The sequence below is a fragment of the Lytechinus variegatus genome, chromosome 9 (genome assembly GCF_018143015.1).
Source record: "Lytechinus variegatus isolate NC3 chromosome 9, Lvar_3.0, whole genome shotgun sequence".
NCBI classification, from domain to species: domain Eukaryota; kingdom Metazoa; phylum Echinodermata; class Echinoidea; order Temnopleuroida; family Toxopneustidae; genus Lytechinus; species Lytechinus variegatus.
This window is the reverse complement of record NC_054748.1, coordinates 23,280,878-23,306,738: the sequence shown is the minus strand read 5'-3', so window position 1 is coordinate 23,306,738 and position 25,861 is coordinate 23,280,878. Positions and strand designations below refer to the sequence as shown.

General features: G+C 38.1%; 4 protein-coding genes across 4 annotated transcripts; 1 reads left to right on the top strand and 3 right to left on the bottom strand.

Moving 5' to 3' along the window:
- Window positions 1-644: 644 nt before the first annotated feature.
- On the bottom strand, window positions 645-2,126 carry LOC121421893. The gene has a single exon (XM_041616694.1). It carries the CDS (start codon window positions 2,124-2,126, stop codon window positions 645-647), a length of 1,482 nt encoding a protein of 493 aa, XP_041472628.1.
- A 12-nt stretch (window positions 2,127-2,138) lies between these two features.
- On the bottom strand, window positions 2,139-3,977 carry LOC121421892. Its single transcript, XM_041616693.1, has one exon. It carries the CDS (start codon window positions 3,975-3,977, stop codon window positions 2,139-2,141), a length of 1,839 nt encoding a protein of 612 aa, XP_041472627.1.
- Window positions 3,978-11,830: 7,853 nt separating this feature from the next.
- Window positions 11,831-14,639, top strand: LOC121421891. The gene is made up of 2 exons (XM_041616692.1): window positions 11,831-11,944; window positions 12,411-14,639. Exons 1-2 carry the CDS (start codon window positions 11,831-11,833, stop codon window positions 14,637-14,639), a joined length of 2,343 nt encoding a protein of 780 aa, XP_041472626.1.
- Window positions 14,640-22,890: 8,251 nt separating this feature from the next.
- On the bottom strand, window positions 22,891-24,708 carry LOC121421291 (alpha-(1,3)-fucosyltransferase 7-like). Its single transcript, XM_041615961.1, has one exon. The coding sequence runs from the start codon at window positions 24,376-24,378 to the stop codon at window positions 23,152-23,154; it is 1,227 nt and encodes a 408-aa protein (XP_041471895.1). The 5' UTR covers window positions 24,379-24,708; the 3' UTR covers window positions 22,891-23,151.
- Window positions 24,709-25,861: the final 1,153 nt, after the last annotated feature.

Here is a 25,861-nt window from a genome sequence, read left to right as displayed (position 1 = left end):
ATAGATACTACATGAACCAAAAAAGGCATCCTTTTGCCAATAACCTTGGGATTTTGGTAAACTGTATTAATTTTTTTTTTTTTTTTTTGAGATAAAGGTCTTATAAAAACAAAACCAATACCATAGTCAACCAACATATACTCATTCAATATGAAATATTAAATGTTCTTAAATGTCCTTCTTCAAATGCAGTGCATCACTGGCTCGAAAGCGTCCATCTTGGATATTAAATTTATCTCAATCGCTTGCATCGATATTCGATAAGTCCTTTAACAAAATTGTCCAACTTGCTTGTCTCTTCTTCGTACACGAATATATTCATATTGTCTTAAATCGCGACTATGTTCATGTTGTATTAGAAGGCAATTGTGTTCATCTTGTAGCACGCGACTATGTTTATCTCAACGCGACACATCCTCTGTTCCCTTTGCTTTTGTAACTCACAACGCGATAGGGTCTCACAAGTGGGTTGAATGTTATTTTATCACAAATATTTGTTGTAAAACTAAACATAATCAAAATGGCTTTGCACAAAAAGGGTATTTTTTGGTATGTATTCTATCACAAATAGAATAGAACAATAATTGGTAACTTCCTAGCACTGAAATATGAAGCTGTGTTTTGTTTTGTTTATCCAAAGAATTTCACACATCTGCTTCTAAAATTAAACACAGCTTTGCGATTGGCCTAACAAGAACACTATTCCTCGTTTTGATCTCTGCGCTACGGACAAGACCTTCTCTGTCGGGCATGGTTTTGAGCACTCTACCCAACAGCCACAGATTACGCGGCAGATTCTGGTCCACAACCAGCACAAGGTCACCAACTTTCACATTGCGATGCGATGACACCCATTTTTCCCTCTCCTGCAGTTGTGGCAAATACTCCTTCAGCCAGCGTCGCCAAAAAAGGTCTGCCATGTATTGCACATGACGCCACCTTCTTTTCACATACATGTCAGTCTTATCAGTCAATGCTGGAGGAAGTTGAGGTCTTCTATTGAGCAGAAGCAGGTGATTTGGCGTCAAGGCTTCTACATCATTCGCGTCATCAGAAAGTTTGGTAATAGGCCTGTTGTTGATGATACTTTCGACTTCACAGAGTAGTGTACTCAAACTTTCATCTGATAGTGTTTGCTGCTTCATCAAGGCAAGGATCAATTTCCTCACTGTGCCAATTTGTCTCTCCCAGATTCCACCAAAGTGTGACGCTCCAGGTGGATTGAATGACCACTTAATGTTTCTCTGGAGTAGCTCTTCATCTAGCTTGGCTTGATTCCACCCTTCTATCTCTCGTCTTAGTTCCCTTTCAGCACCAACGAGATTGGTTCCATTATCTGATCTTATCTCTCTCACATTGCCTCTTCGAGCTATAAAGCGTCGTATTGCATCAATACATGAATCAGTGTCCAAAGATGAAGCCATTTCAATATGAACAGCTCGAATGGCTAGGCATGTGAAAATCACTCCGTAACGCTTGACCATACTCCTTCCTCTTTTAACTTCAATAGGCCCAAAGAAGTCCATGCCTACTTTAGAAAATGGTGGGTCATCAGGCGTCACTCTGTCCTTGGGCAGATCAGCCATTTTTTGCTGTAGAACCTTTGCTCTTTGCCGTCTGCAAGACACACATTTCCCTATCATCCTTCTGATTTTAGCTCCTGCACCAGGCAACCAGTACTTCTCACGTAGTGTCGACAGAATGTAGTTTCTTCCACTGTGTCCACATTTCTCATGTATCTCTCTCAATATCAATAGAGACACAGGGCTTTCCTTGGGAAGCACGATAGGATGCTTTGCTTCCAATGGCAACGCAGACCTGCTCAACCTTCCTCCAACCCGGATCAGGCATCCTACCAATTTTGGATCTAGCTTGTAGATGCTGCTAGATTTCTTTACACTATCTTGAGCAGTTAGTAGATCAATTTCTTCCTCGAAGAAACGTGACTGTTCATACTGCAGGATTTTCTGCTCTGCATAGTTCATCTCATCTAGTGTTATCCTACTGGATTCACCTCCCTTGTCAGGTTTGGGAAGCTTTCCCTTAGCTTTAAGCCACTTCAGAAACTTGATCACCCAACAGACTGCCCTCTTTAGCCTGTACCATGATGAGTAGTGGGCAATCATTCTATCCATGAGTCATCGTTCATCTACTGCTGTGCCGAAGGTACTGGCATCTTTGACCAATTTGACCTCTGGATCATTGTCTAACAGGTTTCCCGCTTCTATTGGACTTGTGGGCCAGTTCTCCTTCCCTTGCACTAAGAAATCAGGACCATGTACCCATCTCTCACTAGCTAGAAGATCCTTCGCTGACAGTCCCCTTGACACATCATCGGCTGGATTAGATTTGGAGTCCACAAAGTGCCATTGCTCTGGATTAGAGTAGCTCCTAATTGCTGCTACTCTATTGGCAACAAAGGTCCGGAATCGTTTCTCTTTGTTTCCGATGTACCCTAAGACAATGGTACTGTCCGTCCAGAAGTGAGAACTATCCACTGGTACATTAAGTTCTCGTCTAAGAAAGGCATCTAGCTTCACACTTATTGCTGCAGCAGACAGCTCAAGACGTGGGATTGTTGACTTCTTGATTGGAGCAAGATGAGATTTTGCCATCAAGAGCTCACTGTGCATCTGATTATTTCCAGTCTTAGATATCAGATAAGATGCTGCCCCATATGCTCCTTCAGATGCATCAGAGAAATGATGCAAATCATACTTGACTGGATCTGCAAATCCATGGGGTCTAATGCACCTGTTTACTGTGAACTGTTCTATGTCTGCTAATTCATTGAGCCAGATAAGCCACTTCTCTTTGTCGACTACAGGAATTGGATCATCCCAGGCTAACTCTTTCCGACAAAGTTCTTGCAGAATTAGTTTTCCTCTTACTAGAAATGGACTTGCAAATCCCAATGGATCGTAAGTTGATGAGACGACACTTAGTAATCCTCGTCTTGTGAAGGGCTTGCACTTAGGTAAGATCTTGTACCCAAAACAATCTGTTTCGACATTCCAAGTTATGCCTAGAGCACGATCAATTGGGAGAGCATCATAATTTAAATCCACTCCACACAACTCCTTAGCCCTCTCATCTACTGGTATAGACTCAACAACAGCTGGGCTATTACTCATCCACTTAGTGAGATTGAATCCCCCTCTGCTAAGTAGTTCTCGAAGTTCAACTGCTAACTTAATAGCTCTCTCCTCAGTCTCTGTCGATACAAGGCAATCGTCAACATAAAAATGTTGAAGAACAGTCTCTATCGTTTCGGGCCCAAAGTCTTGTTGATTGTCAATCGCCGTCTGACGAAGGGCAAAACTGCAGGCACTAGGACTCCATGTCCCTCCAAACAAATGTACGCACATGCGGTATACATGTGGCTCTACTGACATATCTCCTGACGGCCACCACAGGAATCGTAGAACGTCTCTCTCAGAAGGGGGAACTCGAACCTGATGGAACATTGCCTCAATGTCAGCTGTTAAGGCAATTGGATCCTTTCTAAACCTTAACAGTACCCCTGTCAACTTGTTTGTCAGATCTGGGCCTTGGTGCACAACGTCATTCAGTGATACCTGGTTTGACTTCGCAGCACAATCATAGACAATCCGTACCTTACCCGGCTTCTTGGGGTTGACCACAGGATGGTGAGGAAGGTACCATACATTCTGCTTTTCCTCAGTCTGAGCTCTTACAGTGGTATCCACCTTCTCAGCATACCCCTTCTCAAGAAGGCTGGACATTCCTTCCTTATACTTGCTGAGTAGGTAATCGTCTCTCTTCAGTTTCTTTCTCAGTGACTCAAGGCGTCGTTCTGCCAAGAAAAGATTCTCAGGCAACTGCAAATTCTCATCCCGAAAGGGAATAGGCAATTGGTAATGACCCATGTCCATGGATATCCCTTCCTTCCAGAGCTCGAGTACCATCTGATCGTTCACAGACATGCCTCTGCTATCATCGTGGAGATACTCCATTCCCTCAAGTTTCCAAAAACTCTTGACTTGATCTTCTAGTTCCAGTCCAAATTGATCAGAGACATAGTTTGAAGATACATGGATTCTTGCATTACTTCGAGCTCCTCTCTCTCTGAGCGGTCCATTTAGAGTCCATCCGAACCGGATGAGACGACACTTAGTAATCCTCGTCTTGTGAAGGGCTTGCACTTAGGTAAGATCTTGTACCCAAAACAATCTGTTTCGACATTCCAAGATTATGATTATATTTAAGATTCCAAGATTAAACACGAGCATTTTATAGATAATTAAACTATTTAACTTCAAGATTAAATGCTCGTGTACTCACATCATTGGGCTTGTATGCAATTTTTAACCAAAATCAATGGCATCGTCGGGCAACAAATCAACTCCAAACTCAGAATTTTTAGCAGCACGCTTTGACAACGCCCTCACTGGCCAAACTTGTATTTCGCTTCGAAATCATCGCTTATGACGTCAGTCTCGACATTTCACACCCGACAATATCTTTATTATTTGTTATCATATTTTGATGAAATTTTTCGGCATTTTGCTCAGTGGATTCTTCTCTATTTATTAAGATCTAAATATTTTCAGCCTGGACCATCCCTTTAAATCCAGGGATGAAGTTGGTAATTCCATTAATGTGTGAAATTTACAGCAGAGAAAATGACATGGACCCGTGATAAACGCATGATGGGGGGGGGGGGAGTCCAAAGCTAAATGGTTTTAAGATAGACATGTCTACTTTATCTTTGTAAAATTAGTAATTATGAGCCTTTTAAGTGTATACGGCTGTATGAAAAATACGGTTTCATCTAGTATAAAACTGCAAGGTTCACTTTAAAAAACAAAGAGCTACGAAGAGCTAATTTAGCTCTTAAAGATCTTGTTTAGGGACTGCACTTGCTGATTTTTCTCGTTGAAATTTGAACTAGACAAATCAGCACTCCGAAGTTATATAGCCTCTTTAAGAGCTAAATTAGCTCTTCGGTTTTTTTTAGAGTATTATATAGAATTAATTCAAAGAACGTGTATAATACATTTTCAGACTGCATAAGAAACCCCTGTACGCACGGCTGGTGTGAGGAGACCGTGGATGGCAGGACTTGTCACCATTCGTCTCCAAGTGAAGGCAAGTACATTCAAAGTTGAATTCATTCATTTCAACAGAAAATAACAGAAAATGATTAACATAGCTTTCATCCGATAGCATAACCGAGAGTAAAGGTGAGAGTGTACTCCAGGCAAAAACAATAGTATGATTGGAACAAACAAGGTAAAATCAGACAAATAAAATAAACATTTCTTCAAAATCAGACAAGGAATAAGAAAGCTACATGACGTTTTGAGATTTCGTATAATTTCGGTGACACCGTTTAGAGCATATTTCACACGGGGTCAAGTTTCAAAGTTTCAAAAGCAAAAATGTGTACTGTAAATGGTGGCTCAAGGATATTGATACAAATGCCTCTAAGGGAATGTTTTGAAGAAAACAAAACAAGTTTATAAATGCACTCTGAATAAAAACAATAATTGCTCAATCGCGGTTGAATGGGCAACTGACTAATCATGCTTAATAAATTTTCAAAACAACCTCTTAAATATCAGCAGAAACGTCAGGAATGACAACATCGGGAACAACGACTGGGGCTGGAACCACCCTTGAAATTACAGCAGAAACGAGGATGAAGACAACGCTAGATCAAGGAGTAACATCGGGCAATGCATCAGGATTAACCAAAAGTACATCTGTAACCACACCGGGGGGGTGTTTCACAAAGATTTAAGTATGTCTTAGAATCGCACTTAAATGTCATGTTGCGTGCAGTATAAAAGGCATGACAGCATTGGTCAGGTCATGCCAAGAGGACGCGCACTACTGCGTATTGATCAATCAGATTGCGCGTTGCATATAATGTACGCGTCGACATTTAAGTGCGACCTAAGTCATACTTAAATCTTTGTGAAACACCCCCCAGGAATAACTACATTAGCCCCAGGTAGGGTCAAATATCACTATCACCATACGTGTGATTTAGTTGTTTTATAGATGCTTAGTAATTTGTTTTACTTTTTGTTCATTTCATCTGAAGATAATTCATTTCGAACCTTAAAAGCCTGTAGGCCTTTATTACATTATAAGTAATGGTAATGTAAAGTGAGTTACATGGCAATCTTCCCAAACTAAGTAATGTAAGGTGTGTTACATGGCAATCTTCCCAAACTAAGTAAAGTAATGTAAGGTGAGTTACATGGCAATCTTCCCAAACTAAGTAAAGTATTGTAAGGTGAGTTACAAGGCAATCTTCCCAAACTAAGTAAAGTAATGTAAGGTGAGTTACATGGCAATCTTCCCAAACTAAGTAAAGTAATGTAAGGTGAGTTACATGGCAATCTTCCCAAACTAAGTAAAGTAATGTAAGGTGAGTTACATGGCAATCTTCCCAAACTAAGTAAAGTAATGTAAGGTGAGTTACATGGCAATCTTCCCAAACTAAGTAAAGTAATGTAAGGTAAGTTACATGGCAATCTTCCCAAACTAAGTAAAGTAATGGAAGGTGAGTTACATGGCAATCTTCCCAAACTAAGTAAAGTAATGTAAGGTGAGTTACATGGCAATCTTCCCAAACTTAGTAAAGTAATGTAAGGTAAGTTACATGGCAATCTTCCCAAACTAAGTAAAGTAATGTAAGGTAAGTTACATGGCAATCTTCCCAAACTAAGTAAAGTAATGGAAGGTGAGTTACATGGCAATCTTCCCAAACTAAGTAAAGTAATGTAAGGTGAGTTACATGGCAATCTTCCCAAACTAAGTAAAGTAATGTAAGGTGAGTTACATGGCAATCTTCCCAAACTAAGTAAAGTAATGTAAGGTGAGTTACATGGCAATCTTCCCAAACTAAGTAAAGTAATGGAAGGTGAGTTACATGGCAATCTTCCCAAACTAAGTAAAGTAATGTAAGGTGAGTTACATGGCAATCTTCCCAAACTAAGTAAGGTAATGTAAGGTGAGTTCCATGGCAATCTTCCCAAACTAAGTACAGTAATGTAAGGTGAGTTACATGGCAATCTTCCCGAACTAAGTAAAGTAATGTAAGGTAAGTTACATGGCAATCTTCCCAAACTAAGTAAAGTAATGGAAGGTGAGTTACATGGCAATCTTCCCAAACTAAGTAAAGTAATGGAATGTGAGTTACATGTCAATCTTCCCAAACTAAGTAAAGTAATGTAAGGTGAGTTACATGGCAATCTTCCCAAACTAAGTAAAGTAATGTAAGGTGAGTTACATGGCAATCTTCCCAAACTAAGTAAAGTAATGTAAGGTGAGTTACATGGCAATCTTCCCAAACTAAGTAAAGTAATGTAAGGTGAGTTACATGGCAATCTTCCCAAACTAAGTAAAGTAATGTAAGGTAAGTTACATGCCAATCTTCCCAAAATAAGTAAAGTAATGTAAAGTGAGTTTCGTGGCAACCTTCCCAAACTAAGTAACTTCCAAGTCTCTTTCATTCGTTAGTTCCCTGTAAAATTTTATTTTTACATTTGAAAATGATAGCAGTAGCAGCAGTGATCTTGATTATAATAACGATAAGAAGAAGAATAGCATAGAATCCTTACCATCTTGATCTTATAGTAATACCCCAATACAAATTATTGCACAAAATAACGAATGGGGGTCATTCGTAGACCAGTAGGATTTATAAAGCGTTTTAAAGAAAAATATGACACAACAATAAAGAATCAAAACAATAAATGGAAACTGTAAAGCCTGTATTTAGCTTGAGAAAATGGTCAATATGCCTAATGTTAGATAATTTAGATTTTAGATAATCAGACATAATCTAGCGCCCTCAGTCAACGATTTTTTGTCTTCAAAATGGCTCATTGAGAATTAATCTTACAAATTTAAGGAATTTGGAAGGTACAGGATAGATTGTGTTCCGTATCTTTTAGTCCATCCCATTCTTTGGAATAGGTTTTATAATTATCAAATAGAAAAAAAGCACACACAGATATTTCTTTTTCATTGGGCACAAAATACATTTCCATGTAAAGTGGCAAAATTCATCCTCTGAAAAATTCCTCGACGTCGCAATGACAATTGGGACCTTTCGCAATCATCACGGACGCTAGTATTAGGGTCCCCTAACACAAAAGTTAACGCTTAATCATACACTTGATTTTTAAGATTGATTGTGCATTACAGTCAATAGAATCAAACGTAGAAAACTGCTCTACGATCAATGCTAAGCTTTGTGTAACAGGGGGGTTACAGGCCCTACAAATCTGCTTTTCGTGTGCAAAATCCCTTTCCGCGACACCCGTAGCGCATACATGCATGTATATTACGACTGATGGCTGGAGATATTCAAAATGCAGGACCTAAAATACATTTATGACATGGAGAATAAAGTGGTTTTTCAAACAAATCGAGAACATATTGAGTGAGGAAAAACTTACTGAATGAAGGCTTAAATATAGAACATTACAGTCCATCGAATCGATATTACATTTAATGTGGATTATTGGTGGATCACTGGCAATTGATTTCATGGATAAGATCAACCTCTCCAGCCGAACATTTCGCATGCGTTGATATGTACACATCATATGCGATACCTTTGAACTCGTTTCCTTTTGTTTCTTTTGTTTCTTTGTTTCTTTTGTTTACTCCTTATACACAAACGATATGCCTCTCGCACACGATGTGAGGGGCATTATGTTTTACATTCCCCAGAAATGGGGATTAGATTCAAATTCCGGGGGGACCACTTCCATTGATGAGTGGATACCAGGCACGACCATGGGGTTTCGAAAAGTACCCTAAAAGACTCCTAAACATGCTAAACAAGGGAAGCAATTCTTTTCCAGATTATGAAAATGCATCTCTTAACAAGTATTTGGCTTGTGAAACCCTACAAGTATTGAATATATATCCCTTATTTCAGCATTTTATTTTTGACACCCTTATAACGTTACATAGGCCTATATACGTAACGTACCTGCCCACTCTGTCCCCTTTTACGGGTGGTCGCTACTGGTATCCACTCATCAATGGAAGTGGGCCCCCCGGGCGGCCTCTCGAGCTCTAGGAGGAGTCAAATGTGGCTTTGGAAAGTCGTCCTCAATCGGATAAATCGCTGTTACCATAGTAGCAACCAGAATTTTGCACACGAAACGCATATTGAATGTTTCCGTCGCAGATGCGAAACGAAAAAAAAAATCTCATGTCACACAATTTGCATTGCAGGACTGAGTTTTACGACCATGATGACGGGCCCAAAAAGTCCCTTCCAAAGTCAACTACCGTTGTAAATAAGCGTCCGCGTCCTCAAACGAAAGGTCGGGAATAACATCGATTGCGCGTCGTCACCAAGCGACAACGACGATTTCCCGCCAGTTCAGGCGAACTGAAGAAGCGTACCAAATTGGACGTGAACTTTATTTTTTAAAGTAATTACCACATTTGGGGAAAATTCCACAAAAATAAAGACTGGTTTTATTTTTTTCTTAGAAGATATTCCCCCATGTAAGCTTGATCTTCATGGGCACAACTACACGGGGAACTTGTCCCGGACGCTGTCTGGTCGCATCTGCCAAAATTGGGCATCTCACACTCCGCATCAGCAAGAACATCATCACGAAGGTGATCACAACCATTGCCGAAACCCCAATGAAATGGGAACCGCGTGGTGCTATACCACTGATCCGGAGAAGAAATGGGAGTACTGTGCCGTCGGTTTATTTGACCCAGAATGCGACCCATCATCGAAAGGGGGGAGTGAGTATATTTTAATGTCTCTTTTTAATTTTTTGGTTAATAATCGCAAAATTTAACATTAGCAACAATGTACATCTTTTTAATGAATGAAATGAAAAATTACATAAACGTGTGTAACGTTTAAATCTCATACTAAATAGGGAGGGGGGGGGGGGGCTCAGTGGCAAGGGCAAGAAATTTGATCAAATTCAACTGAAAGGGTTAGAAGAGGCAATCCCACAACTAGATCGTCTTGGATTCAGTTTTGTTTTCATTTTATGTTATTTTGTTTCATTTCCAAAACCATTATTAATAGCATATAGATAAATTAAATTTTTTTGTAAGTAAAATATAAGTATAATTGAAAATGTATTGTTTTATATATATATATATATATATATATATATATATATATATATGTATATATATGTATATATATATATATATATATATATATATATATATATATATATATATATATATATAAGCCTATTTCTTCAATCAAGATTTAAAAGAGAAAATTTGGCAATTAAGCTCTTGCCCGTTTTGCATTTTGACCTATACTCGGAATCTATTCCACCTCGTTGCCATTGTAAGGGCGAGATTTATCCCATTGCGCGTTATGCTATGACTAGTTGTTTGAGTCTGGAAGCCAGTGGCGTAATGAGCCACAAATTTTGAGGGGGCAAAAATTGTCTTTGTGCGAATGAGTGAAGCGAACGAACAAAGAGTCGGCATTTTTATTACAAAACTATATTTTGTGATAAATATTAACGTAATATTCAGAAAGTAATATATTTCATCCTTCCCTTTTTTCTTGGTTGTGAACAATTTCGGGAGAATAAGGCAAACGCCCCCCCCCCTCCCATCTATACGCCACTAACGGGAGCTTTAAAGTGCCGTCGACTTCTCCAGATAGCTTGAAAAAAAATCGTTATTTCGGCATGTTGACATGTAAAATAGAAAATGACAAGATTTAATGTTTACATCCACAGCATGACCGCACATTGATGTTTATCTGTATCCAGCAGCCTGGATTCGTTTCCAAATGAATATGGTGCGCGCACGCTGTGCATGGATATAAACTTGAATCTCGACCTTAGCCTTTCGTATTTTGACTTAGCCCGATAATGTCGACAAAACAACGTAATCATGTCGACAAGGCAAGATAGATAGATTATCTCACCATCTCGATGGTACGTTCTTGTTACTTTATCTGTAAACAAAATTGTACCCCAACAAACTTTACCCCAACTTTCGTGGTTATTTTTTTTCCAGGGTTAAGATGTACCGTGGTATACCCATAGCCTATAACATAAGAAACGTATTTTTTACCATAATAATTCGTAATTTATTCCAGTTGTTTGACATGAAATCTTGACTTTTCCTTTCCACTTTCTTGCAGACATCTCTTTATGTTGGTATGACTATAAAGGATTGAATTACACCGGAACCTTGTCTCAGACGATTTCTGGTCGCACCTGCCAAAATTGGTCATTCGACGATCCTCATCGCCACGTCTACAACCATGTAGGCGATCACAACTATTGTCGTAACCCAGATCAAACCGCCACAGCGTGGTGTTATACCACTGATGTAAATGTGAGGTGGGAGTACTGCGCAGTGGGTATTTATCACTCCGACTGCGCTGATTTCACCCTGAAAGGAAATCAGTAAACCGTGCTGCACTCGACCCAGGTGAGGTGAACGGGTATACAGGTTTAATCCACTGAGTGCTGGACCGGCAGCTCGGGCTAAAATGGTTAAATGATAATACTAGTAGCGGTTATCAGAGTAGAATCAGTAGATTATACATTCGTAGATTATAAAAATACCGTAATATTGTTTAAATCATTATTATTGTTGTTGTTATTAGGATTATAATTGTTATTAATATCACTATTATTGTTATCATTGCTATAATTATTATTATCAACATCATTATTATTATTATTATTGTTATCATGATAATTAGTATTGTTGTAATTATTATCATTATTATTAATATCTATCTAAAAGCTACCATAGGAAAATGCGAGGTTAGGGAGAATCCCAGGAGAACATTGGGTGTATTACATGCGCTTCAACAATGGAGTACAAGAAAAACTATCAGAGGGATTATTGGCATTTGAGACATAGTGAAAGGGATAACGTACAAGTCCACGTTTCTGCAGCAGATTTCGGAATCATGGGTCTCCAAAAGGTATAAGCATGTGTGTGTTATATGGTCAAAACCTGGCCGAGCATTACACACATACAGGAATTACAATCACTTTTTCAAAAAGTAGGGAGAATAGCATGACTCATCTCCTCCATATCGCATTACTATCGAAATAATATTAGGATTCATGAATATTATGATTCATCCAGTAATCTTGAAATAACAGTCAAAAATTGAATCATCTACTGGAATTTGTTGAAAATTGAAAGTATTAACTTGCAATTCTCTGTCGTCGCGACGTTTCACCAACCGCTGTTGGCTTCATCAGGCGAATGAACGCCGATCACGTCTTTCCAAGTGACTTCGCGCCAGAGTCAGCCGACCGTAGCGTCACTTGGTTCCCCAGGGGCGGAAGTTAATCCCGTGAGAGACGGCTTTGAGGAAATTGCTCAACGAGCGGATAAGGCAAACTAACTTCACAATCGAGAAACTCTCCCAAACTTTCCAGGAACAAGCTACATTGATTTCTCAAACGTTCCCGGAAAAACTGGCTGAAGAAATCAATGAACACACGACGCGTGCGCAGTTAGTGGAACACCACAAAACCAAGGAACGCCATCTTGGGAAGTTTTCTGCATTACGCGACCGGCAAAATCAAACACGTGCAGATTTGGACAATAATTGGAGAAATACTAGGAATAATCAGGAATCTTCTGGTTGGGTGAGGAATTTATCCTCGACAGAACTTACGGACAAGGAAGTGTCGGTGTCATCGAAGGGACTGAATTTTGCTGTCACACCACAACGGTTACCGATAACTGAGATTATCACCGCCACTGAGTCGGCTATTCACAAAGCCAGGTTAGATACTGCTCAGGCGGAGGAACTCCGACACACCGTAAGCGCCGCTGTCAAGCACGCCAAGCTCCCCGCGGCGAACATCACAGCGGAGGAGAATTCAGCGATAGAGGAATTGAATAAAAATACTGACATCGCCATTGTTCCAGCGGACAAAGGAAGATGTCTAGTAGTGCTCGACAAAAGTGATTACGAGAATAAATGCCTGACATTGTTGAAGGACAAAAACACCTATCGCCAGATTAATTACAATCCAACGAACGGCTATAGGAAGAAGACTTGTGCCCTCATCAATTCTTTTCATGCTAACGGTGACATTAGTGAAGAACTGGAAAGACACCTCACCCCGGCCACGGAACCGACGGTACCAGCGTTTTATGGTCTCCCGAAGATCCATAAACCAGCTCCGATTCCAGTAAGACCTATTGTGAGTAGTATTGACTCGGTAACCTACAATTTGGCTAAATTTGTTGCACGAATTCTGAGTCCGTTGGTGGGCAACACTATACACCACATCCAGAACACAGATAACTTTGTCGAAGAACTTAAAACGGTCAAATTAGATGAGAATGAAACAATTGTATCATTTGACGTGAGTGCCCTGTTTACTTCCATCCCGGTTGTCGACGCAATCACGGTAGTCCGTCAATGTTTGATTGACAATGACAGCTGGAAAGACCGAACTAAGTTGAACATTGATCAGATTGTGGAGGCGGTTTCTACTTGTTTACATACTACTTATTTCTCGTTTAAAGGAGTACATTATATACAGAAACATGGATGTGCCATGGGTTCTCCTGTCTCGCCCATAGTTGCTAACCTGTATATGCAAGACTTCGAACAGAAGGCAATTTCGAGCTACCCAGGCAGAAAACCTAGAACTTGGTTGAGATACGTGGATGACACCTTCGTTATCATCCACAAGTCAGAGTTGCACGACTTCTTCAAACACATCAACAACCAAGACGTGAATATCAAGTTCACACAGGAAGCCTGTAAGGACAACAAACTTGCGTTCCTTGACTGCGAAGTACAAATAGTGGAAGGAGGCAGTTTGGATTTCCGAGTATATAGGAAACCGACTCATACCAACCAGTACTTACACTTCAACTCTCACCACCCCCTGGTGCATAAACTCTCGGTGATAAGGACGCTGTTCCATCGAGCGGACAGTGTTGTGAGTAAACCGGAGGACAACTCGGCTGAAAAGAAAATCATTACGAACTCTCTTGGAAAGTGCGGATATCCCAGCTGGGCGTTCCAGAAAGCCACACGTCCGAAGCAACCTCGACCTGTAAGACCTTCGGAAGAACAGTCGAATACTCCGGATAACCAGTCTGACGCTGCGACAGCCCAACCTCGCCGGAATAGGACCCTTGTTACTATTCCCTACGTTGCGGGTCTATCAGAAAGGATCAGTCGCACTTTTGGTAGGTTCGGAATCTCCACCTCACATAAGCCGCATAGAACACTGAGACAGCTGCTTGTGCACGTGAAAGACCAACCGGTCAAGGATAAGAAGCGAAACGTGGTGTATGGTATTAGATGTGAACAAAGGGAATGTCAGGATTCCTACATCGGTGAAACTCAACAATCACTGAGAGCACGGATGTACCAACACCGTAAATCTACTGGTCTCGCAGCCATTCCTGAATCGGCGGTTTTCACCCACTTGAACGCGACGGGACACACCTTCAACAACAAGGACGTGGTGATCCTGGACAAAGAAAGCAGGTGGTTCGAGAGAGGAGTAAAAGAAGCTATTTGGGAAAGAGTGGAGAAGCCAACATTGAATCGGAGAGGTGGTTTGCGGTTCCAGCTGTCACACGCCTGGGACCGAATCCTACGGGAAGTTCAAAGCCGTCTCTCACGGGATTAACTTCCGCCCCTGGGGAACCAAGTGACGCTACGGTCGGCTGACTCTGGCGCGAAGTCACTTGGAAAGACGTGATCGGCGTTCATTCGCCTGATGAAGCCAACAGCGGTTGGTGAAACGTCGCGACGACAGAGAATTGTAAGTTAATACTTTCAATTTTCAACAAATTCCAGTAGATGATTCAATTTTTGACTGTAATATTAGGATTATTCAGTATTTTTGCGCTACTTTTGTAACACAACTTTCGCTGACTGTGCCTGGAGCCGTGCATGTCGTTAGCGTATATCAGCAAAGGCATCATTGGTGCATTTTATAGGTAAAATATTCATCTGAAAAAGGAGTGGCCAGAGAATGGAACCTTGTGGGACTCTAATAACTTTTGTTATTTGGAAAGTGACAGTGGCCCGGTGCCTGGGGTTCATGGTTGAAGAAGAGTGCAGAACACCTGGAAAGATTATTAGCACTATTAAAAAAAAAACATTGCATGGCGTGATTAAGTGATGAGTATTAAATTTTAAATTTGGAAAATAGAATAATAACTCTCTCTTATGTGACAAATAATGCACATTATAACACATCATTTTGATCGAACAATATTACTATTTACAATCCCTTGAAAATCGTCCAATTGCCCTCGTCTGTGCTTCGGTGATGTAAGATTTGATCCAAATGTGCAATGGACCTGTAATTTTCAATATGTTTAATTGGTTTTTTCTTTGCTATCACTTCCAAGCTAGTTTGATAGTAAACAACAACATTGCACCTTGATACAAAACCTTTCAAACAATAATTTGTTTATTGTATGTGTGTTATTGGATATGAATAATTCACAAAAAAGGTGACAAATGTGTATAGGATTCACGGATATCTCTACTTTTTTATTGCATACACTGTAAAAAAAATCATGATCAGTAGTTAATACTTAATGAATATAAGTAGAATTTATGTCAATTATTTTTCATTTTTTAAGTAGTTTTAACTTGTCTTTCAATTTACTTCATTTATTTGGGTTCAATATACATTTAAGAAAATTCACGTATTGCTGGCTTGCTTTGATTGAGTAAATCTAACTCAATTGGGCAAAGATGATTATTTCTTATAAATTCTTGTTGAATGTACTTATATTTTTCAATTAACGCCTTATTTAAATAATGCATGAATATTCATTACACATGTAACAGCAAGTTAATGTTTGGGTTTTTTTAATAACTGTCATATCTATTTGTGTTTGAAATTTTTTCGGATAAGGGTGTGCTAACTATTTTATTCTTTTGTTGAATCAAAGAAAGAGCAACATTAAATAGTCATTCAGCAGAAAATTTCAGATGTCTTTCTAGGTTTTCGGAAAAGGATTATATTGTTCTCACTATTTTATTTGTAAGAATGAAACGATCGCGTATAAATATCAATGTAAGTTCCTATACATGTAACAGGTAAGTGAAAATCCACAAAGTCTAATATTTGGATAAAAGATGTCTAATATGCACAGCAAAAACTGCGGTGTTAACCGGTGTACATAAAGGACCACACCAGTTATTTTACACCGGTGTTAAATCGACAGTGTTAGTTTAGCACCTATAGGTGTTATTACAACACCTTTGGTTGTTACATGTACACTCTTTGGTGTTATATCCAATCTCTAGGGTGTAATTTTAACACCAGAGGGTGTGGTCCTCTATTAACACCAACTGGTGTCAGTTTTAACACCACAGTTTTTACAGTGTGAAAATGATGCCACTGAAGTAAAAGTGGGACGATGGGGAAGCGGACTTCCGAATAACGAAAGTCCACTCCCCCATTTGATTTTTTCAAACATTTTAGTGTTTGTTTTACTAAATTGAATTAAGTTATTGTAACTTAATTTTCTTGAGTGATGCAAAGAAAATAAGTAAAATTTTTTGAGTAATTTTTGAGTAATTTTTGAGTAATTTCAATAATATTACTATCGCTTTTTTTTTGGTGGCTTTAACTCAACATGCCTTATGTTGTATTCACACTAACGAAACCTATTCAAACAGACCGTCATATGTGGATGGAAAACTGTTGAAAGCTTTTGATGGTCTGAGGTCTTGACCGGACCGAAAAGTGAAATTAAAACTAGTGGAAAGCTTATAAACTACCCCCAAAATGCAATTTTCATGCATTTTCATAGCCTGCCAACAATGAAATGAGAAGGGGGTATACTTTGATGCAATACAGCGTTAATGTCAAGAGTAAGTTCTTTACTCTATTGGTCAGATACAATACACATGCACTGTTAAAAAACACCTGGTTTTACAGAAAAGAAGATGAGATTTTGCAGAAAGCAATAACAGAATTATTCTGTAAATTCATAAAACATGAATCTTCATTGATTCTATTGTATTACTCCTGGAAGATGGTATGACCTCATCTCCCCTGTCATGCCTGTATTGCATCTGACACGTCTGAGATGTGTCTTACAGAGATAAATTGAAGATAAAATTGTTCTCAGAATACCAATTCGGAGAGATTTTCAGGTGTATAAATTGGGGGTCATCGCCGTGATCATCGCAGTGATCCTGATTAAGGCTGTACCTTTTAATCCGCTACCGAATATTGATAAGTTGAATATAACAGACAAAACAAATTAGCAAGTTGCTCACAAAGAAGAACATTTTTCAATGCATTACTATAATCTTAATTTTTTACCTTTCGAGACAAACTTTTCATAAAGAAATAAAGAAAGGAATAAAGTCTGAGAATGATGAACAAGTCCAGCATCAAAATGACATTTCGTAAGTAAAATAAGAAATTCCTAACTTTGTCAAAGCTCCATAGAGATGCGTGTTATAAGACAGAAGTATTGTTCCAAAACGATATATTTTAAGACCACTTTTTATGACCACTCTTCCTATAATGATTATTTCTTCCTTATAGCACGTCGATCTCATCTCAAACAAAAGAACAAGACCAAAGATGTGTACTGATTTCCGTAAATGTATACCCTCCGAACTCTCCCTCACTCCTACCCACCTATTGTTTAAGAATACCACTCTCTATTGTTCTCAGGGGATTATTCTATATCCTCAGAAAATCTTCCTCGAACGTCTCCTCAGCGACCCCGTTCTATACTTCTCTCGCTCTGCTTGCGGCAGCTAAGATCCGTCCCTGGACTTATTGAGCGAAACATTTTGTCCTGGGCAAAATTTCTCAAAACTAAGGTGCACGAGCGAGCCAAATATCGACCTTTCTGATAAAAAAACTAATTCTGTGACAGATTTTACATGATATTCAGAGAATGATATCACATTTTACCCCCATATAGAGTTTTATGTCGGGTTTATAGTAGGCCATAGTGTCAAATTAAGGACTGAATTTGGTCATTCCATTAGTGTATGGAATTTATAGCGGAATAATTGTAGCTGGAGCATCTGTCATGGAAATGGACCCCCCCCCCCCCGTTCTGTCCGACAGTGTGTTCTCCGCCATGATAAAAACACACAAACACATAGTGCGTACATCACACTCGTATATACATGTAGCACGTACATAGTAAAGGTACTTCCAGATATCTTAAAACAGTGTGTTGAATCAACCCAGTGAATGTAAAGCCGCTATAATCACTGAGGTGGCATCAAAACCAAGATAACAATTTTACTGTGTATAATAAGCTATATTTTGATTGATTTTTGAGATGCAGGACCCCAAGGAAGAGCAATTTCATGTTGATTGGGCATCCTGTCGAAATTTTATGAAATAATTAAATAGATGAATAAATAAATAGATAAATAAATAAATGAATAGATAAAAGTAATTTCGATCCTTACAACTCTGGTCAAGTGATCTATCACTGATTCGTACCTTTACCATGTTTATGATCACTGCAATAATTTTTGGTACTAAAACGTCCCATGGGCTTAAAAATTGGATTCTACCTGCGTTCGTACGCTTAAGTTTCAAATTTCTCAAGACAGCTCACACAAAACAACCTTTAAACTCAGACATCATGATGAAACTTGAAAGAAGCATGAAGGTTGCCTAACAATATCAAAATTATTTTCAAATTCAACATCATAACATTTGGATGAACTCTTCAAGCTGATGGCAGTTTATTTTCCAAATGGCTTTTTACCTTGATGTTGTACATGTAACTAGTCCACTAGTTGTACCCTGAAATTACATCAATAATTGCTATTTGTCACGCAACTTATATGACACAATTATTATGTAAAATTATTGTACATATAATTTCGGGACATGTGCTCTTTGTTTTGAACATGCATGTCAGAAGAGGGATACGTTTCCGACGTCAACATCAAAACTTAACCGAAATAATGTACTAAACATAATGGTAACTTTAAAAGATAACGAAAATTTTCATGAATTTCATGTATGAATAACCTAACCATGGTTAACATTTTGAATTTTCAAAAAAATATTAATATGTCGTTTACCTTTTGAAAGTTATGATTATATTTTAAAAAATCATTTGGTTAATATTTGATGCTGACGTCGGAGGATTATCCCGCTACTAATATGCATGTGCGACAATTTTACATAATAGTTGAGTAATTTATGTTGCGTGACAAATTACGATATATATCTTCCTAATTTGGAAATAAAAAATAAACAAACCAACACGATATTGAAATTTCTACATTACGTAAATGAGTTAATTTTTTTTTATTTTTGCTATAACTCCTGGTATAAATAATGGAAGACAAGATATAAAAGTTTAAATTCATAATGACTTCTTATAATAACAGAACAAAAGTATGGGATCGCATCCTTCATGACGGCATATAATACCTTTTCACCAAAAACTGCTGAACTCAAAACTTCAATTACTTTATCTTTTTCAACAAATTTTTAAGTTCGATGTTTTGCTCGTTGGATTTTACTGTATTATTTCAGATATTATTTTTAGCGGTACCCCCACTTGATAGCCGTCAGCAAAGCAAAACACAAATAAATAAGCAGAATTAAGATGTTATTATCGATAAATGATTCTTAAAATATCACAACTCATACGAACAATTCATTCCGCTGGCGGTAGGTTTTGTTTCTTCTTACAATTAAAGGGGTAGTCCGGGCTGAAAATAATATATCTGAATAAATTTGAGTAGCATTCAGCGAGCAAAATGCTATCTAAAAAGATCACTAATACCTGATAACAAATAACGAAGTTTACAAATAGTTTATGAGAACAGTTATATGCAAGCCGTCATGAATATTCATTAGATGGACCGATTATATCATACCCCTCTATCCGTTTTCTTGTTATTACAATAAATCATAATTATTTCATATTTTCATATATGTGTGCATGATACTTGTCAATCAATATTTTCTTAGTTCTTGTAGGTCAAAGGTTTAATGAACATAATTTCATGTAATAAAATACCAATGTCTGATTTTTTTTCTGTCATTTTCAGCCTGGAGTACCCTCAAAACAGTAGATGTCGCTCAAGCTCAAGCACACTGTAAAAAATGAAGTGTTAATTTAGTGCTAAACAGTGCTTGTATAGTGACTGCACTCTAAGTGTTAAATTAGCACTTCATTTTTTAGAGTGCATGAATAATGCAGTCTTTGTGTCACTTAGCATCAGACACTTAAATACATTTGTAATCATCGCAAAGTCTTCTTCATACCATCGAATAATTTATTTGTTTTACAAATTTACAAAAGATCTAGCATTTTTGCTGCTAAATGATTAATATATCAATATGGAGAAGTAAAAACTTTACCACGGTAAAAAAAAAATATATATATAAGTAAAAAAAAAATCTATGTATTGCACTTCAAAGGGAATTTACCAAGTACTTGTGAAATAAATGGGACTCGATTATTCAAATAGTCCCAATTCTCAGTTATTTCACAACATATTCAAATAAAGAGCTGCCAAAGTAAAATGAACATGATTTTTTTTAAACTTGTGGCTTAGAAAAGAGGCAAATAAGATGTAATGATAAATGATATTCATTTCTGAGAAATTTACCATTTAATACAGATTTGAATCTGTCAAAGTCTGTAATTGACCTGGCATCTCGGGGAATCTTGCTCCTAAATTTTCGGAACAATTTATTCAAGAGCCCTTGAAGAATTATCACAAGATATTTTGGATTTTACACATCTTTTGGGAATATATCCTTCGACTGTGAACTGCAATTTCGAGTGGGCTGACATCGGCAAAATCAACACAAAAGTTTGCATTTCCCCAAAACCTTATATACGCTCTGCATGTATATCAAATCCGGTTCAAAATTTCATGGGGGAAATTAGATGAAAGTTAATGAAACAGTAAATTGCACAAGGGTTTCACAATCAACCAAAATTATAGCTGCCAAGTCAAACAAAAAGAAATATGGGACAAACTTTAGTGGGGGCTCCCCCCCCCCATTTTCAGTATAAAAAAACTCACGTCTCGTTTGTAAAATATTCAGTTCTTTGTTTTCCCCCTAATTTGTTTTTTATTTAATCTCTCACTAAATCCTTCAAATGGGGGTGGCCTCCACCTGCATGGCTACCCATTCCCATTGTGAACTCTTGTGTTGATCCATGGAGGTAGAAACTACCACCATCCCAGAATACACGTCCACACCAGAGAGGTGTTAAAGGGGAAGTTCACCCTGACAAAAAGTTTATTGTAAAAATAGCAGAAAAAATAATGAAAAATATTGCCGAAGGTTTGAGAGAAATTCATCAAATAATTAAAAAGTTATTAGAATTTCAATTATTTGATTTGTGACGTCATATGCGAGCAGCATTCCTACATAGCGAATGGTAAAAAATCAATGAAATGTCATTTTCTCAGAAAATTGAAAATGGTCTTCACTGTAACTTTTGTATATCAATAGGCAAATCGTTTCATACCCGACCATGACAACAAAACAAAATTAAGTCATCAGGAACCATACAAAATTGGAAATTCATACATTTTATATAAAATAACACATGGGGCAGCTGCTCGTTTATGACGTCACAAATCCAAAATTTTGAACCCTAATAACTTTCTTACTCTTTAACGGATTTTCCTCAAACCTTCACCAATATTTTTTACTATTTTTTCTGCTATTTTTACAACAAAGTTTTCTTCATGGTGAACTTCCCCTTTAAAACAACACCAGTTGAATCAACCCGATATTGGTTTAACACAAATTATTAGTGTTGCTTTAATGCCAAATTGGAGTTAGCCTAACGCCAAACCGTTGTTTTTTTTCAACAGCTCTCTGGTGTGGAACGAAAGAGATACCAGGCTGGTGTTAAAATTATCACCGGCGTGTTTGCAGTGCACTGTCAACACTGAAAGGGATTGGCGGAATACTCTTAATCGCAATATCTCATTTCATTATTGATCACTTAAAGGGGAATGAAACCTTTGGAACAAATAGGCTTGTGTCGAAACAGAAAAAAGAATACAAACGACGAAAGTTTGAGAAAAATCGGACAAATAATGATTAAGTTGTGAGCATTTGAATATTGCAATGTTATGTAGATCCGCCCATTGGCAATTAATGCGACAAGGATGTGTGATGTCATGCTCATTTGAACAACTTTCCCTTTGATGGACTATAAAATACCCTCAAAATGTCTCTTTTTGCTTTTTCTTATTATGCTTATGGTGATATAAACTCTTTATCCATGATGTATTTTTTAAAAATCTGTATTACATGCCCTTCTAGAAAGAACACATGATCTACTGATAGATGTGATAAAAGAGGCAGTTTAAGTGAAATATTATACTACATGTAAAGCGATGGGGAGGGTTGTTCACAAGTGACATCACACATCTTTGTCGCATTGCCAATATGAGGATCTCCATATCATTAGTGATCGAAAAATTCAAATGCTCAAAACTTTCTCATTATTTGTCCAATTTTTCTCAAAGTTTCGTTGATCCTTTTGTTTGATTTTTCTGTTCTCACACAAGCTATCTTTTTCCAAAGGTTTCATTCTCATTTCAAGGACAAGTCCACCCCGACAAAAAAGACTTTTTTTATAAAAAGAGAAAAAAAAAATAATACAAGCATAACATTGAGAATATCATCAAAATGTAATGTAAAATAAGAAAGTTTTGACATTTTAATTTTCGCTTAATTTCACAACATTACATCCGAGTCGGTATGCAAATGAGGGGACCGATGAGGTCACCCACTCACTATTTATTTGGTATTAATTACATGAAATAGGAAGTATTCTATTTTTTCTCCCCATCGTCCTGTGAAACAAAGTTTTATTCCTCACCGAACATGTGCAATTGCCATTCATTTTATGATTCAGTCATGATGGTCCTAATCGTCAAATCTGTAAAAATTGAAATATATTTTATAATTTAAAAATAAGAACATAATATTGATTGAAGGACATCACTGAATCTCTCAGGTATGTTACTACGTTGTGCATATAACTTTTTGTGAAAACTAAGCGAAACTTAAAAATGCCATAACTTTCTTATTTTACATCCGATTTCGGTGAAATTTCAGCGTATATACGCTAGATTGATTTTCCTCTTTTGATTAAAATCTAAATTATTTTCTGGTGTAGAATTGACCTTTAAAAATCATGAGGAAATCCGGTTGATTTGAAGCACGAAGTTGACCAATAATCATGCATCGACGGATTTCGATTACTTGCTTCTTCGTAACCAGCATCCAACTTCTTTTCCTGCTCCAATAATTTCGCCACGACCTCACACAAAAAATGAGGTCCTAGAATAACTGCTTCACCAACAATCTGTATCGAACCTTGCGTCTTCCATTCAAAATATGAATTATACAAGGTATCATTTGAATCAAGAAGTTTTATATAATCCACAAGTTCATTGAAATCTTTGAAATCTTGTAAATGTATGAAAGAATTTGGTGGCGCTACGCGCTCATAATCTTCCCTCGGTGGACCGTAGACGATGGGCAAGATGTCGCGGAGGAGAGCATTCTTCCAGAATTTTTCTGTGATGTAGTCGCGACACTCGGCGTTCTCCAGCGACAGGTAAAACTTGTGAGCTTTGAGCTTCTGGATACAGGCAGCAGAATGTATGTTACAGACCTTGTTTCCACAGGCTCCGTACATGTCGACACTGATGTACTTGGAAAGTGTTTGTACGAACTTCGTACGGCGCCACGTCGTGTCCCAGTGGTTGGACGCGGCCCATGCAATGAGTTCACTTTTCCCTTGGGCCCAATTTCGATTTTTGTCTGTCACCTGAGGAACGGTGGTGTCATAATAACCATATGGACTATGAATCGTTGACGATGGCCTGTATGACATTGTGAAATTATATAGGCGATCAAAACCGCGAGGTGGCATCGACGATCTGCCCGTGAGCTTGGGACTCTCTATGGAGTAGAACACCCATGCTTGATTCATCGGTCGTCGCCTTTGCAGTTCGGCCCAATTCCACCTCCAGAAGTGATAGAAAATAACCGCATCACTGCTCTTCAATGTCTCAAAACTGGTGTCTTCGACGAATTTTATTCCACACTTGAGCCCCGGGCACTGAAATTTTCCCGGCGTTTGAGGGGTTTTGGCGCCTCTCCATATCTGAACCTGGCGGTAACACGGTCCGTTGTCTTGTCTCGTTTTGTTTCGAGGCACAAAAATATTCTCTTTTGCATTTCCTCCCTTAAACGAGCTGTCTAATGTCTTAGCTGCCTGTCTTTTAGCGAGCAGTGTAACTTCTTCGATATGTTTGCCGTTCCGAATGAAGAGAATATAAATCCCACCAAGTGAAAGACATGTAAAAGCTGATATAATCAGTATCTTCCTTTTCACCGTCCGCATTGTAGGAAAATCTGCACACGCAGTATTACATAGTCATAGCTAGGCCTAGTGTAAGCAAAGGTTATAGCCGGCTCGATTATCCAAAATTTCACCATAATTCTACACTAAAATACTCGTGAATATGGTTTACAAGCGATAAAGCAGAACAACTCGTTTTCACGGTATACGATAGTTATACGGTAATAAAACGGCACGGTTTACTCTGCCTTTGTGCTCTCCATTGAAAGCTGAAAGCTAATCGACCCATACACAGTCGCGTGCATAGTTGGCCTCTCCTTGCTCACTCTCCTATGGCGTTTGGAATGGAAACATGATCACTGCCTCTATGAACTTGAACTATGCAGTGACACATGCGTGCGTGCGCGCTGACAGGAAGGTCATTATGCCATTACAGCTCCATGATGCCACAATCATTTTGCGTACTGCACTTTCCTTTCAATACCATTCTGTCCGTCTTTCCCAGCGCTGGACGCTCAGTTTCAAAATAATGAGCATTTCCTCCACGGTGGTAATATAGCCCGTATTGTAGTTCCTGTCTGCGCACGATCAAAAGATTCTACGCATGATCAGAAGAAGGTCATTTGTACTAAAGTGACATGGTGCTTTAAAATCTAATGAGATAAGCACCAACTTTGATGTCTTGATTATTCATATTCTTTTGAATTGTCGTTTTCATTTACATCCACAAAAAACAACAATGCTACGAACGACTGGTATTTCACAGTTTGTCAAGTACATTGCACATGCTAGGATATGCATTCAAAGTAGGAATGCAACAAATACCTTCATTAAGTGTTCATTGGTGTGCTATTCTAATCAGCTGGTCTATTCAATTTCTTCATCATGCTATGTAAGGCAAGGTTACGTAATATCTTGCTTTGAAATCTGCCTATCATGATGAAAGAAATGAAAGGTCATTTGACCAAAATTGCCCATGAAGTAACTACGAACTGGTCTATTATAGTTTCATCCTCATGGTTAAACTTTATTAATTCGTACTTAAAGGAGAATGAAACCTTTGGAACAAGATAGCTTGTGTGAAAACAGAACAATCAAAGAAACAAATCAACGAAAGTTTGAGAAAAATCGGACAAATAATGAGAAATCTGTGAGGACTTGAATATTGCGATCACTAATGCAATAGAAATTCTCTCATTGGCAATGCGACAAAGAGGTATGATGTCACTTGTGAACAACTCTCCCCATTACTTTAATATATTTTTCACTTAAACTGCCTCTTTTATCACATCTATCAGTAGATCATGTGTTCTTTCTATAGGAGGACGTGTCAATAATTGTAAAGAATACATCATGGATAAAGAGTTTCTATCACCATAAGAATTTTTTTTATAGTCCATCAAAGGAAAAGTTGTTCACACGTGACATCACACATCCTGGTCGCATTGCCAATAGGAGGATCTCCATAGCATTAGTGATTGCAATATTCAAATGCTCATTACTTTCCCATTATTTATCCGATTTT